Source organism: Grammomys surdaster, unplaced genomic scaffold, assembly GCF_004785775.1.
Source record: "Grammomys surdaster isolate TR1022 unplaced genomic scaffold, NIH_TR_1.0 186, whole genome shotgun sequence".
NCBI lineage: Eukaryota > Metazoa > Chordata > Mammalia > Rodentia > Muridae > Grammomys > Grammomys surdaster.
The window spans coordinates 1,101,900-1,119,481 of NW_021604631.1; the positions used below are offsets into that span (position 1 = coordinate 1,101,900).

A 17,582-nucleotide genomic window follows, 5' to 3' on the forward strand; every position below is an offset into this window, starting at 1 on the left:
TTGGTTTGGTTTTTGGTTTGGTTTTTGGTTTGGTTTGGTTTGGTTTTTGGTTTTTGGTTTTTGGTTTTTGGTTTTTGGTTTTTGGTTTTTGGTTTTTGGTTTTTGGTTTTTGGTTTTTGGTTTTTGGTTTTTTTGGTTTTTGGTTTTTGGTTTTTCGAGACAGGGTTTCTCTGTATAGCCCTGGCTGTCCTGGAACTCACTCTGTAGACCAGGCTGGCCTCGAACTCAGAAATCCGCCTGTCTCTGCTTCCCAAGTCCTGGGATTAAAGGCATGCGCCACCACTGCCCGGCTAAGGCTCAGTTTTAAGATGCTGATAATTTGTCTTTAAATGCCTCGTTTTGATACATTTAACACAATGCATGCATCATCTATTTTACGTGTTCCTATATTTCTTGCACCACCTCAGTTGTCTTATCTTCTTGTTTCTCCAACCATTTTTATCTATACAACAGAACATAACCCATGCATAGTGACCACTTTCAAAAGTCATAGCCCTTAATGCCCAAGACTAACTAAGCTATAATAATAATTCAATGCTATTATTTATTGGAGCACTTATTAACAGTGTACTAGTTAATTAATCTGGATGCTTCAGACATGATTCACAGGTATATAAAACATAGTTTCTTCTCTGAAGGAGCTTGATTGTGAGAGGAAAAAAAACAGGTAGAAAAATGAGGAGTACTGTGAAGTAATGAACGAAAGTAGTTACTTTACCACCGAAGACAAGTAACTCGGAGGTCAGGGGACATTCTACACTTGGAATCAGTCCTTACCCAAAGGCAGCAGTGGGAAAAAAAAGTGACAACTTAGAAGATTCAGGGAGCCGTGAGAATACTACATGGACATCATGAGAAAAAGCACTAGGTTTACTTTTTTGCAAATTATACACTGGAGACACATATACACCTACTAAGTACCATAGTACCTACAGTGAATATGGATTGTCCCCTTTCCAGGAAGTTGTAACTGGTAGAGTGAGGGTTCTGTACCCCGAGTGTCAGGGGGATATAGTGTTCACTGTGTTTGCTTTAGCACCATAAGATACACACTTGATATATATGTTACCCAGATAAGTAAAGTGGTGAGCAAATGACCATATGCGAACATTATACACAATGTTTCTAAATCTGGAAGTTTATTTCATAAATAGCAAAGTTAGGAGAAAGTGATAGATGATTTTCAAGCTTGACCCAGGGTGATTGTGATAATAATGGTATAAATATGGAAATCATAGAAGAGAACTGTAAAAACAATGGGAACTCAGCAGTAAAGAGTTCTTCTAGGTGAGACATAATTTGATTATCAGGAGGAGATCCAGTTGAAAGTACCTAGCAGGTTATTGGGAATGCAGGTCAGGGACCAGCAGTTTAAAATGAAGATAAGATTTATGATATTTTAAGGTAAATTTTTGTTTTGGATTTATTCAAATATTCTTATCTGGATCATATAATCTTTTCTGTCTACTCATTATCACATACTTTAGACCTCAGTGTGAACCTGTGTCTTTGGATAGCCCACCTCAAGTATCTTGACCCTAGAGCTGACTATCTGAGAATTAGAAGAGTGTGTTACAACAGGCTTAAGTCCAGCGTGGTCTCTGGAGCCATGCTGTCCAAGGTCAAAATTTCGCCTTATTACTTACCAGCTATTTGATCTTGAGAAAGCATCTTAATGTGTAATGCCATCCTTTCTGCTTCCAACTGGAACTTAAAGAAGTGTTCTATTCTGCAGCATCTAAAGGCCCATGTGACACAAAGCCCAGTGATTACACACAGCATTGCCTCTGTGTGGTATCTCAGTGCCATCCTGTGAAAATGGGCACAATAGTGCAGTCCTCTTAGAGTGCCTTTGGCATTCATATTGAAGAATCCTTATGAAGCTCTTTGAGAAAGATATGGTAGAGCCCTGTGGCTGTAAACAGTTAGTAATAGTGATATAAGAGCAGGTACAATGTTGGCCATGTTCCTCTGCATTTTGTATTAGTGTCTGAAGGCCACTGATCTCCAGCACCAGAAGAGTGCATTAAATATGCTGAACTCACATTGCCAGGCCACGTGGTAAGCTGCTTCTGCTAAATTCTTCTTGGAAATTTTTGACAGCTTTGTTCTTTATATAATAACATGAGAATGTATTTAACCTAAGTAAAGTAAGTTGAAGCAATAAAACAGAATTCAACCCTATCAGAATAGAAAGATTATTATCTTGCCTTTGAGCTTGGTTCAGTAGTCCATATTATTGACTTATTTATTTGCATCTTAAGGGGTTAAAGAAAGATTGTTTTATATTAAGGTTAGAGTTTAAGTTTCATTTCAATTTCTAAATTATATGCTTAAAAGTTTTAACAGCTGTCATTTTAAAGAGGCTTACTCACTTCTCCTAAAGTGCTTTTGAGTCTGGAGGGAGCACTTAAACGTAGTCTCAACTCATTTGCAATACACTCATGGCAAGACTTTTGAAAGTTAAATTTGTTTGTAAGCCTGCAGAGTCCAAATTTCATAGGTAATACTCTTCTCTCGTTACTTAATGATTGTTACCTCGTTTCTCCTTAAGGCCCAGGCATGAATCTCACTCATTACAAATAAGAGCACCCAAACCCCTTCTGATTTCATTAGTGAAGCAAATTCTCTCCTAGGGGCATGAGCGGAGAACGAAGTTGGGCTGTGCAGTGAAGAGCTTATTTTGTACATTTCCCCTAGAAAATCTATATACAAAAGGCACAGATTGTAGTTAGACTCGGTATGAGCATTTACAGACTATTGAGGGACAGTCTCTCCCCTATGTGCCAATGGCTCACTCCTATGAATTAAGAGGTAAATGTGCTCCAATGTACATTAACCTTTATGGATTTTTCTTCAGTTTTCATGTTCCACTGATTTATGGTCTTAAATATGCCTGTTGCTGCTTTTTCTGAATGAGTCCCTTGTAAATCATTCCTAAACGATCTTTTTTGACTCAGATAATACAAGTAAGTTGACTATATCTCACATCATTTCTGCTGAGGCTTCTTCACTCCTTTGCCCAAATAATCTTCCAGTTTGCTCTTCCTTAAATGTTAATGTGAGAAATATCAAGTATATATGAAACATGTGCCGTGTTGTTTCTTAGTTTGCAGACCAAGTTGTTTCTGGCATTTCTCATGGCCTTAGTTGGATTAGATTCCAGTGTCCCACCTGTCTACGTAAGTGCTGTCAGCTCCTTGTACAAGGATGAGCTCATGTCTGGGAGTAGAGTCTTTGACTCTATTTGGGCTTTAGGTTGATATCTTTTTCCATACAAATCAAGCATAGTAGGGATTTTTACTAGACTTTGTCCTAATAAAAGTCTACTTCAAACAGCTATTTTCTCTCTGATAAATAAGGGTTGCATATCTACAGTACGTGCAGGTGTTATATATTTGATAGTATGTCTAGCTGGTGCCAGGCCCAATATTTTTGTAGAAATGAAAGCAAAAATGATGCTTTGCAATAACATAGGATATGTCATAAGGAGGCTAGGCAGAGCAAGGAGCTTGGGATGACTGAATGAAACTGTAATTAGTCTATAAATTTCTTAGATAGGAACCACATCAAGATAAAAAATATTTAAAACATTGGGTGAAATGTAGGCAGCGGGGTGTTCATTTCTGTATTACAGAGAAAAAATAACTTACTGCAAGAAAACAACAGATTTGAAAAAATACAGGTATCATGTATGCACAGACTTTTAAAGCCTCCCTTCAATAATAATATGAAACAAGAATATCCAGTTTAATATTTACAAATACACAACTGTCAATACTAAATTTAGGGAAGAAGATCCATGTTTTAAACTTGCAGTGAAAACTAGTCATGTCCGTTCATCCTTTGCTTTATGATTTTTTTTTCTGTTTTACAACCTTTGGTTGAGGAGGCTTATTTGAAGAACAGTTTTCAAAATCCTATAATTAGATACTCCACACACAGTATTATGCAGATCCTTCCCTTTGATTCTCATTGTCTCCTTTCCCGAGCACAGATGCACCTGTAGTTTGTGTTTGCATGCTCATCATTAGAAGGTCTGGGAAATCCCCTTGTGACAGCACTTCTGGAGATTAGATAACACCCCTTTCACAGGGTTCCATCTGTGTTCTACCTTAATTCTGAAGTGAAGAATTTTCATTCCTAATGGGACTTTCTTGACACTATCAAATATTCAATGTATTTTTTTTTTACTCCCATAAAGCTAATGAGGAGTCTTGATAGGAAGGTTGGACTCTTTCATGATTCTCTTCTACCTCTTGCCTCATGTTCAACAGACCATTTTAAAAATGCTTATTGGTAGCAAAAACAAACAAACAAACTAAAAACCAGACAACATTGTGGGGATTTCAGACAGGGGAATAGGAAATAAAATACTAAGTTGTCCACAAAAAATATCAGGAGCTACTTAAAATATTTGTACTTGTTGGAATCGCTCACCAGAAGCAGAATGAAGATGTTCAGTGTGGGGTTATCTATAATAAAACCTGGACTAATGTTCCTTAATGATGTTTATGCTATTCTGTGAAAGGGGTGGAGAAGGTAGTATGAACAGCCATATTGCCCAGAAGGAAGGCAGAGTGACAGCTGACAGACTTACTGAATGCTCTTTCACAAAGAGGAACTCATTTACACTGGAATGGTGGGAATAAGGGATGAACTTTACTCCTTTTTAACTGTTCGTTGGAACTTCTGATCTAAAGTCTAATCTGAACTCTTGGCTGGAAGGCACTGTTTGTCAGGCAGATTCCATCCCAGTTTCAAGAACTGTCGTGTGAGATAAAAGTTATGTGTCTTTGCTCTATGTCTTGTTCAGTATATTTCTCCCAAGAGTCTGCTCTGTGCACATGTAGGCATGAGAGAAGCACTTAATACTTCACTTCAGGCCACACGGAGGTTTTGGTCATCCTGTCCTGTGTTTGTTGGTTGGTTGGTTTCTGAAGGATTCAGAGTCTTAATTTAATTATCAATGTGTCGTGCAGAAATCTCCATCCTCTCACACACTGGGAGCACTACCTCCTAACAGAGCAGCACCCACACTTACCCAGCACTTGCTGCACGTAGGAACAGTCTTTCTCTCTGTCATTCTTGCCAAAACAAGCACAGGACACCCATGTATTTGCATATTTTAATGCTTAAAAAGTGTGCATATTAAGGCATATATAACATGAAATAGAATATCTAATACAAACTAAACATATAGGATTACCCTTCACATGTTTACTTTGTGGTAAACAAAGTCTTATTGTATGCTTTCCACATATACCAAGCGTTAACATTTGTCTCCATCTGTACAGTACATCTCCTGGGTTTTGTTCTCGGCTCTAACTGAACTTGGTATCCTTTGAATCATGTATCCCCAGCACCATCCTGACTCTGATAACTACCATGCTTTCCATTTTCTGAAGGAAAGTCTGAGAACAGCCTTAATTTTTAATTCTCCCATGTTTCACACTTTCTGCTGAGATCCCTCAAAGCTCTCAAAGCAGATTTGGAAACATGTTGAATGGACTCCCTCAAGTAAAAAATGGCAACATCAACCTGGAGGTGCCTTTGGAGATGGATGTATATGCTGTAGGAAATGAGGAGTTTGTATTAAGAGAGGTGGCTCACTGAAAGTGATGGGGGCCCTCTACCAGTGCTGCTTGTAGCCATCTCATGTTTTAAGGACATCAAAGACAAATACATCATGAGCGAAAGAAAATGTGGATAATTTAAGATTTCTCTTACTCCGAGAACAGCCTGACTAGTAAAAAGTTTGTACAGTTGGTAAAGATTTTGAAAAGAAAATATAAGTACTTCTGTTAAGAAAACTTCTTCTAGTCCTTCTACTGGAAACAAATGGGATCCTAATGAAAGGAGTCTTTCTCATCTTTCTCTTAGCAGATAGATAAACAGCAACAGTTCTCTCTGGCCCACAAGGACCAGAATGTCCTTGGTAGGGCACCTCTGCAAGTTCCATGGAGTCAGAAACATTCAGTGGCTATATGGAATTTGGATGTCTTAAACTTAATGGCTGTATCTACCGGGTTTTGTCTCTCATTTTCCTGGCCTCCTCCTACTCACCATCTCTTTAAAGATTCACCAGGTTTTCTCTTTCTTGTCTCTGTTGAAATCAGTCTTGTTTCAACTTCTCATTGTTTTCTGGAATTCACTGTGTCACTATTTTCATTGTAATAACCTGAAATAATCACCACCCTTTACTCTCTAGCATCGTGCATGTGCTTACACATACACAGAGGCGGGCGGAGGCACAGCATGGGGCCGGGGAGGTACAAGGTCAATGCAATAGCAAGATTATCTGTAGTGAGTTCATTTATTGAGTCAGTTACAGCTTTAGCAACAAAACTTAAGGAATTAAACTTTAAATATGGTCTAATTAGAAAGTAATTTGCTCAGTTTAATCTGTGATATATGTAGGCAATTTAAAATTTTTCTAATTTAATTTTAATCTAGTTAGCTAACCCTTCAGTTTGTAATAAACAGTTTTTTAAAGTAACTATTGAAAATTTTCATTCCCACTTGCAAGACTTCAATTCATCCCATCTCCTTGAGATACCTGTTGGGTTTTTTTTATACTCATGATAAAGTATACAATGAGAACATATAGTTCTCATGAAGTTCTTATGTACTATTAAATACACATTAATCTTTACTGTCTTTTTTTAGCTTCATCTTGTGACCTGGGAACTTTTCATATCCATGTATTCAAAGCTTTTTCATTTGGAGAGCAGCGACAGGTACACAACTTTCCCGTGTATGCTGTACCACGGTTCCTTAATTTTCACCTAATTGATCAACTTAAGGTTATTTCTTGTCTTTAGCTTTTGGAACTATTTCCCGGGAGTGGTGTTTCTGGGTGGAAAGGAAATCCATGTGTGGTTTTGAATAATGTTGCAACACGCTCCATGCACTCTGAGCTGCCTTCCCTTGCATCAGTGCCGGTGGAAGACACCTCCTTCCCCACACTCGCACCAACATTGATGATTTCAAAGCTTTGGAATGTGACCTATCACATAGGTTCAAAAGTCAGAATGCTGTAATACCTTGTAATTGTTTTATTATGAAGTCGGCGTTCTTCCTGTTTAATGAACATTGCTTTCTTTCGTTCTAAAGGCTCTCCTCCTCCTCTGACTACTATTCTTCTAAGGTCTTTGGGTCTTTCATGTTGTTCCGAGACAGCATTTGTGATATAAGTTGAAAACATATTTTCTCAGTTATATGCTCCGTTTTTGTCTTGATTTTTTTCCTCCTCTTTTCTGAACAAACATTACAAGCAGCCCTTGCTTTGCTTTGCATAACATTGTAGAATGTAAAAATGACCACGTAAGGAAACAATGCAAGCTATTCTTAATTAGTTTGTGTTTTCTAGAAAGTTCTGTCTAAACATTAAAAACTCTTACTGTTACTTGTAAACATATGTGGAAATGAAAAGCAAAGAAATTATGATCTAAAAATATGCTCAGTAGCTGGAACCTTGGAAATATGCTTGAAGTGATTTTAAAATATCAAAATGTACTTGAATGGTGCTTCTGGCTTTGCATTGTGTACTTTGTGAATCTGCATGTGTATCTGTTCTGTGGTTAGCAAACTTATGTGTTTCTACATTTTAGTCAATTGTGAGCATTTTATCCTTCTTTTTCCCTTTGCTATAAAATACCTTCAGGAGTTCCCAGCTTTACTTGCTCTGTCTGGTGAATCATCCCTCTTTATCCTTGGCCCTCTTTCCTATCACAACCATCATCTGTGTTTATATTGAGAAATTTTATTTTGGTTACATGTGTTTCTGAAACAGCAGTGGCAAAATTGTATGGTCATGTATTTCTTCTATAACATTATTTATTTATTTATTTATTTATTTATTTATTATTCAGTTCTATTTTCACTTCTGGTATCATCTCATTTAGTTTTGTTCCTGTATTTTATCTGTATTAGTCAATAATTTTGGCTATCCGCTTTTTATAAAATGCCATATGGCCTTTTTACTAGGTGACAAGACAATCAATATAACCACATACTTGATTGTATATGAACTGAATAGACAGTGCACAATGGCCATTCGCAATAGATTGGAATGAAGTGATTGTTTACTGACCACAGTGCACAACAGCTATTTATACGCAGAATTCTGATGGGATAACATCATAGTTTTATGTAGTTATACTAAAGGGATGATTTTAACTATACTGTGATTCTATAAGGTCTAAGCTATGTTGTTGGAGGCTGATATTACTTAATTGAACTATATAAAGTAAATTTACATACTACATATATAGTAAATTTATAGATAATAAACCATTGAAAGCATGACTACCTCTACAGAAAATTGAAAACAATAATAGATATTCATCTGTGAGTTAAGAACAACTGTTAACATCCTGGTATATATGCCATAAATTTTTGAATAAAAGAAATAAAACATTATTAATAAGGTTGAAATTCTCCTTTGTCTTCCAGCTCCTATTCTTTCCCTGTCTTAGCCTGTAAACTCAGGATCATCGTAAATGAGAGAGACTCATGTCTCACAAACTATACATAAAGCAATTTCAATGAGAAATGTGCACTATTTGTGAGTCTGCCCTTTAATTTGTCCTATAATTTTGTTTTCTGCTCATCATACTTTTCCTTTGACTCCTATAGTCTTATTTCTTCTGAGAATTAATCAAAGTATTTTGCTGTATCCTGCATAGAAGTCATGCTTTTCTGTTCTATTCTCTTTAATTTAATTAGTAAAATAGCTTATCTTTAAAAAAATTGAAACTTGTATTAAGATGCAATGATGACCTTTCTGTCTCCATGGAAACAGCCTGAGCCCACGGATACTGGTGTGTACGGTGTCATATTTATGTTTTTCTGATCTATTTAAGCACCTTTTTTTCTCTGTTTGTCTTCCAGATTTATTCAGGAGATTGAGCATGCCCTGGGACTTGGCCCTGCCAAACAGTGTCCTCTTCGAGAGTTTCTCACCGTGTATATCAAGAACATCTTCCTTAATCAGGTCTTGGCTGAGATCAACAAGGAGATTGAAGGCGTCACTAAAACCTCAGACCCCTTGAAGATCCTAGCTAATGCAGACACCATGAAGGTTCTGGGAGTGCAGAGGCCTCTTCTACAGGTAGTAAGGAGAACCTGCTCTTTTTCTACTTGTTTAAAATGTATTTTGCATGTGTGTACTTCTGTGTATCAGTTGTGTGCCTTTTGCCTGTAGAGGCCAGAACAGGATATTGGATCTCCTGAGACAAATGGTTGTAAGCCTTATGAAATGGGTGTTGAGAATCAAACCCAGGTGCTCTAGAAGACCAGGCAATGTTCTTAATCATTGAACTATCTTCTCCAGACCCAAAATTACTGCTCTTTAATTACCATTTATGATTGGCAAGAGTCATAACTTAAGAAAAGAGGAAGAATTACCATCTGGTTCTATATCTAACAGGGACAAAACAAGAAGAAATAACTTAAATAGACACTAGGTTAATTTAGGTCTGATATAGTTTGGATAATGGAAATTCCTAAGATCATGAGGGAATTAAAAAAAAAAAGTTTCACTATGGATGATTCTGCGTCTCATTGACATCCAGACAACTCTTTACTATTTGTCTGGAATTTGTCCTTGAAAGAGTTGTTTTTCCACTGGTAAATGCATCCCAGAGTAGGACAGATAAGCAGGCAGGAAATTAGGTAGCCTTTGTAACCTCAGTTACCAGCAGGAAGTTGATTCTCTGAACCACTTTTTTAGGTAGTTCATGTAAATAACTAGACTAGCTCAGAAAATTTAAACCAATAATCTGGTATTAAAATTCAGATCATTTATTCAAGTAATGATTTTGTTAATACTGAATATTTTACTTGAAGATATGGTAACTGGCCATAAAAGTTATCTCACAATAGATATTTTTGTTTCATAGGCCTGTGGTATATATTTTATACACATTCAGGTTATGGAATGATAATAAATAGAAAATGATAGCAAATATGAGTTTGAGTTGTGGATATATTTTGACAGTTTCATTAATCTTCCTTCAAAAAGAACACTGTGGTAACTCACACCATTGATTCCAGCAGAGGCAGGTGAATTTGTGATTTTGAGGCCAGCCTGGTCTACACAGTGAGTTTCAGACCAGCCAGGGGTTACATAGTGAGACTCAGTCTCAAGAAAAGAACAGAGAACAAACACATTGTTCCATAAATTACACCATATGCGGAGCTCAGGGTAGGGAAGGTTCGAGCTCTTCAGCAGAGCTATCTACATGGAGGGGTCACACTTGCTTCAGTCATCTCTTTGGCTGTGCTACCCAGCTAGGTAAAGTCTGTGCATTAGAGATAGGAGGCATGCTAGAACTTTCTCAAGGGTTGTCTAGTTATAATCAATTCTGTGATAAGGAAGAGATGAACTAGAAACATCATAAGGCTAGTTGTTAGTGTGTACTGTCTGTCATGTTAGACATGCTATTGGTGATGAGTGCGGAGATGGGGTGTCACAGCTGTGTGTCCACTGTTCACTCTCCCTTCTAGATTGCCACTGATAAGACCTGAATCTTAATGAATGTCTCATGTCACTGGAAGTTTTTTTTCAAACTACTACCTATCCAGGCCCCTTGTCCCAATTCTTCCTTCCCTCTTCCCCATGTATGCTGAGGCCAACCCTTATGGATTGTACTACTATGGCCAGCTTACCAAATGGGTTGAGCATGAGCAAGTGAAATGCATGCTCTCCTGGGAGGAGAACTGCATGGGGTCCCTGGGAGGAGAACTGCATGGGGTCCCTGGGAGGAGAACTGCATGGGGTCCTGAGAGGAGAGCTGCATGGGGTCCCTGGGAGGAGAACTGCATGGGGTCCCTGGGAGGAGAAACATAGGTCTGTCTTTGCTCCTCCAACATGGCATCTCAGCAGCCCAGACATCATGTCATGAGGAGACACATCTGAGGTGCTGACATGCGCTGGCATTGGCAACTTTACTTTCCATGGTAGATTCCATGGAGGAAAGAAAGGGAGTCAGTAGGAAATAAACTAGCAAGCTCCATTTTGTGGGTGAAATGCTGTGCTAGATATGGCCCTCCGATGGCATAGCCCAGCAGGAAGAGAAGTCGTGACAAAAGTAATATAGCTCTTCATTGCTGCTAGCACATTAGCAGTGTTGACTAGAAGCCAGACCCTCTACTAAGTGCTTTCTGTGCACTGGCTCATATATGCTTTGATTGTATGGCAGGAACTTCTTAGATGATCTTATGATAAAGAAACTGAAAATAGTGGACTTAAATTACCTACACAGAGTCTTCTGGCTAGCAAAGGGAAGATTGGTTCCCACCCAGGAAGTCTAGTCCTGAGCCCTGTGTGCTACAACAGTTTACAAATCATAGTCTGAGGATTATGGTTGTCTGCAAACTACCTACCTCTTTGCCATCAGACACAGGTTTGAGAATGAGCATTTAGACACTTTAATCATTCTTAGCACTTTGACATTGTCTGGGAATCTAATAAATTAGAACTTATGTCGTATATATTTCTAGGTCTTGAATTTCTTTTTCTAGTAACTCATTTTTATTGTATCTCATAAAAGCATATATTCCCAACAGATTGTGGGGATACTGGGCTGTTGCTATAGTTAGAGGAACATTGCTCCAAATCCTTTACTGTCCCATACTGCCTCCCAGAGAGTGAAGGAAAGGACCATCTGCCTTAGCCCTAAAGCATTTACAGCAGACAAGAGCTTGGATACTTGTTACCATTGGTTCTCTCTGAAATTTCTGGTTCCGGAATAGACTTAGAATAACTAGAATATTTAATGATATTTATAAAAATGATATTTGCACATGTGGTAGACACACAGGCTTTGGTGCATGTGTGGAGATCAGAGGACAACTTAACAAAGCTTAACAAAGGAAGCTTCTCTCCTTCCACCATGTGGGCCATGAAGATCAAACCCAGGTCATCTGCTAGTCCTCATATTCAGTATTTAATAAATGGAGGAGTGAATGGGTGGGTATAAATGATGCTTTCCTTACTGCAAAGACATATGTCATTCATACAAAATCCCTAATCTTGAGTTTCAAAACCAACACATTGCTAAATTAGGATGTCATAGTTCTTTTACCTCTGATGTTCCAATGTAAGGACTTCTAAGAGGTTGGCTCTACTTTTCCTGCAAAAAAATGGCCTCAACTCTTGCAATGCTAGGGCTGTTGATTGGAGTTAAACTAAAAAGTTCTCTTAAGAAAACTTCCTCACTTGTCCTAAGCCATATTATGGATGTATAGTTTTGAAGCTTCGTGATCATAATTCTAGACATGGAATTTTGGCCTCATTTATTTGAGGTAGACATTGAGGTAGTCCAGAGATTCCCATTCCATGGAATAGACATGAGGAAAGAGACTGAACTCTGGTTCAGTTTTAGTTCTCTTATGTATTGTTGTTTGCTAATGTAGATATTCTTTCATGTTTGCTTGTTTGTTTTTTAACTGACAGTAGCAGTATCCCATGTTTTTATTCCTTACCTGTGAAACTGCTGACTGGGAAGGCAGTCATAGGATCAGTGATCCACAGAAAGTCTCCTCTCCCACCCCACTACTCTAGCTTTACCTTTATTGCTAGCTAAAGAGCTCTCTGTAGCCATCAGACCTCTGACTTAACCTGCACTAGTATGATGTCACCATCTGGGTGTCTGTATTTGTGTTTGAAAAGCAGTACCCTAGACGAGTGCAGCTCACCTGGAAACTTGGGAGAACCAGACTTCCAAACTTTATACCAGGGCTGAAGTAGCCCTGCACATGATTTCAATATGATGTAAGGTTGCAGAAGCATCTTTCAGTGTCACCACGCTCAGCCTTAGGGGTACGGAGTTTCCAGACCTAATGCTATGTGTACTTGGCTTTGCTGTGAGCAGCCATAGTCACATTAAGGAAATATCCTTAACAATGTTTTCTGCTGACCCAGACATTACAAGGAAAACACTATTTACCACAGTGACAAAAACTGTTTCCTAGTCTAGCACATTCAGAATTTTACAGAGTGCTTTCCCAAGACAGGAGCCCATGTCTTCTGGCTCAGGATGGGCAATATGAGACAGAAGCAGCTTCTCAGCTCAGGCTCAGGCTCAGGCTCCAATTCCCTATCACTGGAGGAACAAACATAAGTTGTGTGAGTAACACTCTAAGCTGTCTTGAAACATTCAAAGCATATTACAATTTGCTCACTGCCCCAGCATTTGCCAGAGTCACTTCTGAAAAGTAAAATAGCTACAGTCTGCCTGCAAACAGCAAACTCTCACCTCCTCCTCAGCCAGCCACACTTCCCACTCCCACCTGCTGGCTTAGAGCAGTGATTCTCATGAACATGACCCATTAAAGTCACCCAGGAAGCTTCCTAAATCACCACTGCCCACACTCCATCAGTTGGCCAGGAGTGAGGGACTCCCTGCAAGAAGCCCAGATTCAGCCAGAATCAGCACCACTTCTCTGAAGATTGTTGCTGCTTATAATCGGTGATTTCTCTGAGAGGGAGAACCTGGTTATTGCTGAGGCATTACTCAAGACAGGTCTGTAATAGAGTGCTCAGCTTTATATTGGGAACCAAGCTTTATACATAAGCTTTGGAATTACATACAAATGAATTCCAGCCGTATCACTTAATAGCTTCTTTACTGTGACCAAATTATTTAGCCTCTCGATACCTATTTCTTTTCTAGAAAATAGAAATTATAATTTTTTGGCCTAGGACCATGATAATGCCTAAGTGGGATAATGACTGTAGAACATACTCCACCTCCTTCCTCATACCACATGTGACTGGTCTCAGCACCGAGCACTCTAAGTCAGTTCCTGACTGCTTTTTAGCTCTCACTTCCTTGGCTTTCTGACTCTGCCGCTTCTCTTCTGCATCCTGCCAGCTCCCCCTGGATCTTCAGGCTGCTTTCCTCTCCCCACCAACCTGCATTCACTCTCAGCACACACTTTGCTAGTGCCCCTATACCCTAGTCTGACAGCAAGCAAGAGCAGCTGCTGTAGCTCCACCATGTGCTGTTCCTGCAGCCCCTCTGAGGGCTGGAGATCAGTACAGCATGTGGTGCTCATGACTCTGAGAGTCAATGCATTTGTCTCCAGGGCTGCAAAAGCAGGTGAACACAATGGCTTAAAACAAAAGAAGCCTATGCTGTGGGGACAGCAAGATGGCTAGGTAAGTAAGAGTATTTGCTACCAAGACTGATAACCAGAGTTCAATCTCTAGAACCCAAGGGAGAGAAGTGACTCCTGCAAGTTGTCCTTAGGCCTCTGTACAAGCACTGTAGTATACATATGTGTGCACACACACACTAAACAAACAGACAAACAAATAAATATTTGAAAACCTTAAAAAGTTTACTCTGTCACTGTTACAGGTATCAGAATCTGCAAGTCTTCCAAGGCTCTAGAGGGAACCCTGTCTGGAAGATATTGCTGTTCTTGCTCGAGAAACATAACTCTGGTTTCTGCCTCCTTAGTGTAACCTTTCCCTGCCTCTGTCATTTGTCTGGCCACCACAAGGACACTTTCAGTAGACTTAAGGCCATTCTAATCTTGTATATTTCTATCACAAGTTTTAATTTCATCTTCAAAGAACCTGTGTCCAAGTTAGGTCACATTCTGAAGTTCCATGGAGATGTGGGCTGGTGGGCACATGACTCACTCCTCTATCTAGCTATGGGAATCAGTGTGGAAGTATTGCTGTTAAAGCAAATGCCCAGCACAGTCTGAATCGTAGGAGTCAACAGGGCTACAAGTGAAAGTTATTGATAGGTGAGTGATTGCAGGAATCCCAGTCAAGCCATGGTGGATACAGCTGCTTTCAGTATGATTATGTGCTGGAGATAATTACACTGATGCCAAAACTTATCTTCCCAGATAGAGCAAAGCACTGCCAGTAATCTTTTGTGTTTTCCCAGGGATGTATGGATACCAGCAACAGCATATTGTCTTCGTCAGATGAGGTTATGTTACTATGAAGAGTGTTGCCTGTGAGTGGCATTGATCACAGCAGTGTTGCCATTCTACTGTTCCACTGTCTGGTACAGAAGAGATGCAGCTTTATTAGCGTAAATAGATTAGTTCCATTTAAGGTCTGCTGGAAGTCATCATGAAAATCATTAAGTTGAACAGAGACCTGATCAATTGGTGCCCCCACCCCCAAGCTCTTAGAGATGGTTCTAATGTCCTCACTGTAATTAAAAAAAAAAAAAAACTCTACGTTTAAAAAACAAAGCATTTTGGAATGCAATCTCATTCTTTGGTGTGTGCATCTATACCTAAAGAAATGCATACTTACCTGAGCAATTCAAACCTTTTCTTACTAATGGAGACTTGTGTTCTCGTTTCATTTTTAATCCAGTTGTGCTTTTTGTATACTGTTACCCCTATTGTTGGCTTAGATCCTTTTTAATTTCTATATCATTTCTGTTGATTCTTCAGAACTATCTTTGAAAGTAATTGTTATAAAGTTTCCTTGTGGTAAAGTGGTGAAAGCATGAAATGCATGAGTCTGGTGTCACTAATGAGAAAGAGTTCCAGTGAACACCTGCCTGGGGTTCCCTCCCCTCATCTACAGAAGGACACGGCCCAAGCTCCTAAATTAGACAAGGAGGGAAGTGTCATGGATATGATGTGTCCAACAGGGCTTGAGGAAGTCTCCACATACTGAGACATTTTGCAACAGCGGTTATTGCTTCACTTACATAATCCCTTCATTCTGATAAGCATCAAGGACTGGTGCCTTGACAGTTCCTGTAGAAATAGTCTCTATTAAAGGAAAAGCCTCATTTGTTGTGCTAGTTGCTTTTCTCATCTCTCTTACTAAACACCTGAAAGAAGAAGTTGAGGTGAGAAGGACATATTTTAGCTCATGACCTGAGAGTCCATTGTGGTGAGGAAGGCAGAAAGAGGCTGCTACCCACATAGTGTTGGAATTCAGGAAACAAGAAGACTAGATGCAGGGCCTGCCCTCACCCTCAAAGCTTGCCCCTGCATCCTTGTGTCTACCAGCAGGGCTCCATGTCAGTAAGGTTGCATTAACCTCATAGAACACCACTACCAGCTGGGGGCATTTCCATTCAGACATGTCACTAGCATTTCCAGTGCTGTTTCGTACATTATTAAACCATCAACATGAGAACTTGATAACTAATAAACTATTTTTGAATAATTTATGAAAACATTTTTAGTACCTAAAAGCTAAAATCATGTCCCCTCCACATCCACATTCTCCCCAGCCAAAATTCTACCATTATCGCTCACCCGTATTGGTTTTATAGCCTAAGTGAACCTGTGCATTCTAAGTTCCCTTCAGCTCTTCTAGAAATGCAGCTCCACGCCTCACTGTTGACATGGTGCTACTCACAGGACATTAAAACCGGGAATATGTGGATGCCACCATGTGTGAGGGCATAGTTTCTCTCTTTGAAGCATAGTCTAAAAGGTTCCTTTAAATATTGTCATGAAACATGAAATTCACCAGTTCATATTAATTTGAAGGTATGCCCTTTATGAATATTATATGATAAAGGATCTTGTTTTCATCAGCATTAATTCAGAAGGCTGTGGCATGAGTGAGAAATGGTTTTGTACTCAGGCAGACCACACCCACTGTATGAGCAACTTCAGTGTTTATAAATGTCTTAAAGGTTTGGTCTATCTCTGAAGGATAAAAGAAATCATTCTTACTTGGTTTTTTGTTTTTGTGAAGTTTTTGGTTAATGGGTCTTCTTCAAAAATCTTCCTGCAAAATGAAAAGAAAAAAATAGCTATATTTAAACTAACTTCTATAGAGTATAGATAGCAATACAAAGAGGCTAGAAATAAATATTAGTGGTTTTTTCCTTTTGGCTCTTGCAAAAAAAAAGTTATCCTTATATGTATTTTATAGGGATCCTTAATTATTTCAATTTTTTGTTTTAGGAGACTAGTCTCATAGGTTATAGGCTCATTTAAAAATAAAAGTCAAAACAAAAAGCTAGCAGGTTTTGTCATGAGGGTGTCTGAATGGGAAGCAATTACAGCTAGTGACACTGTTTACCAGCTTTGCTTGCTGAGTGCAGGGCTGTCTGAAAATGACATCAGTGTAGGGATAAGCCTTGGGCTCTAAGCTGGGAGTCTGGATTTACTTTCTATCATGTAATGGTGGGTTTGCTGATGGCCAGCTTAGTTTGTCACCTAGACTGTTCCATACATCAGGCCACATTTGAGATAAATATTTTGAAACACTGAGTGTCTGCTGTCCATTCTGATCTTCCCTCAGCACACTCTTTGGTGGATAAGCAGAGGAGAGGGTAATGACTTATGACAAATCTGCTGACAGGGACGAAGCTACATTAACACTCTGTCACTCAGGTCTTTAGAAGACTGCCTTTGCCTGAAATATATTTGACTTTATGTGCTAACAAAGGCATCTTCAGATTTATTTCTTTTCCTTAAATGTTAGAGAAGGGGAAGAGCATCTGAGAAAAAGAAACTAGGAAGAGAGAAAGGCTGGCTCAACAGCCCAAGCAAATGATAGTTATCATTCTTAGGAGGGAATTGCTGATCTGGCAAGATTACTGGTAGCAGCCAGATGAGGAGAA

The 17,582-nt window shown here is 39.0% G+C and overlaps 1 protein-coding gene across 1 annotated transcript in view; it reads left to right on the forward strand.

The window, feature by feature from the left end:
• The window catches only part of Exoc4 (exocyst complex component 4), a 689,148-nt gene that overhangs the window by 458,820 nt on the left and 212,746 nt on the right, over positions 1–17,582 (forward strand). The window contains exon 11 of the mRNA XM_028768362.1: positions 8,896–9,115. Within this exon, the coding sequence (XP_028624195.1) occupies positions 8,896–9,115 (220 nt within the window). The remainder of the gene's footprint in view (positions 1–8,895; positions 9,116–17,582) is intronic.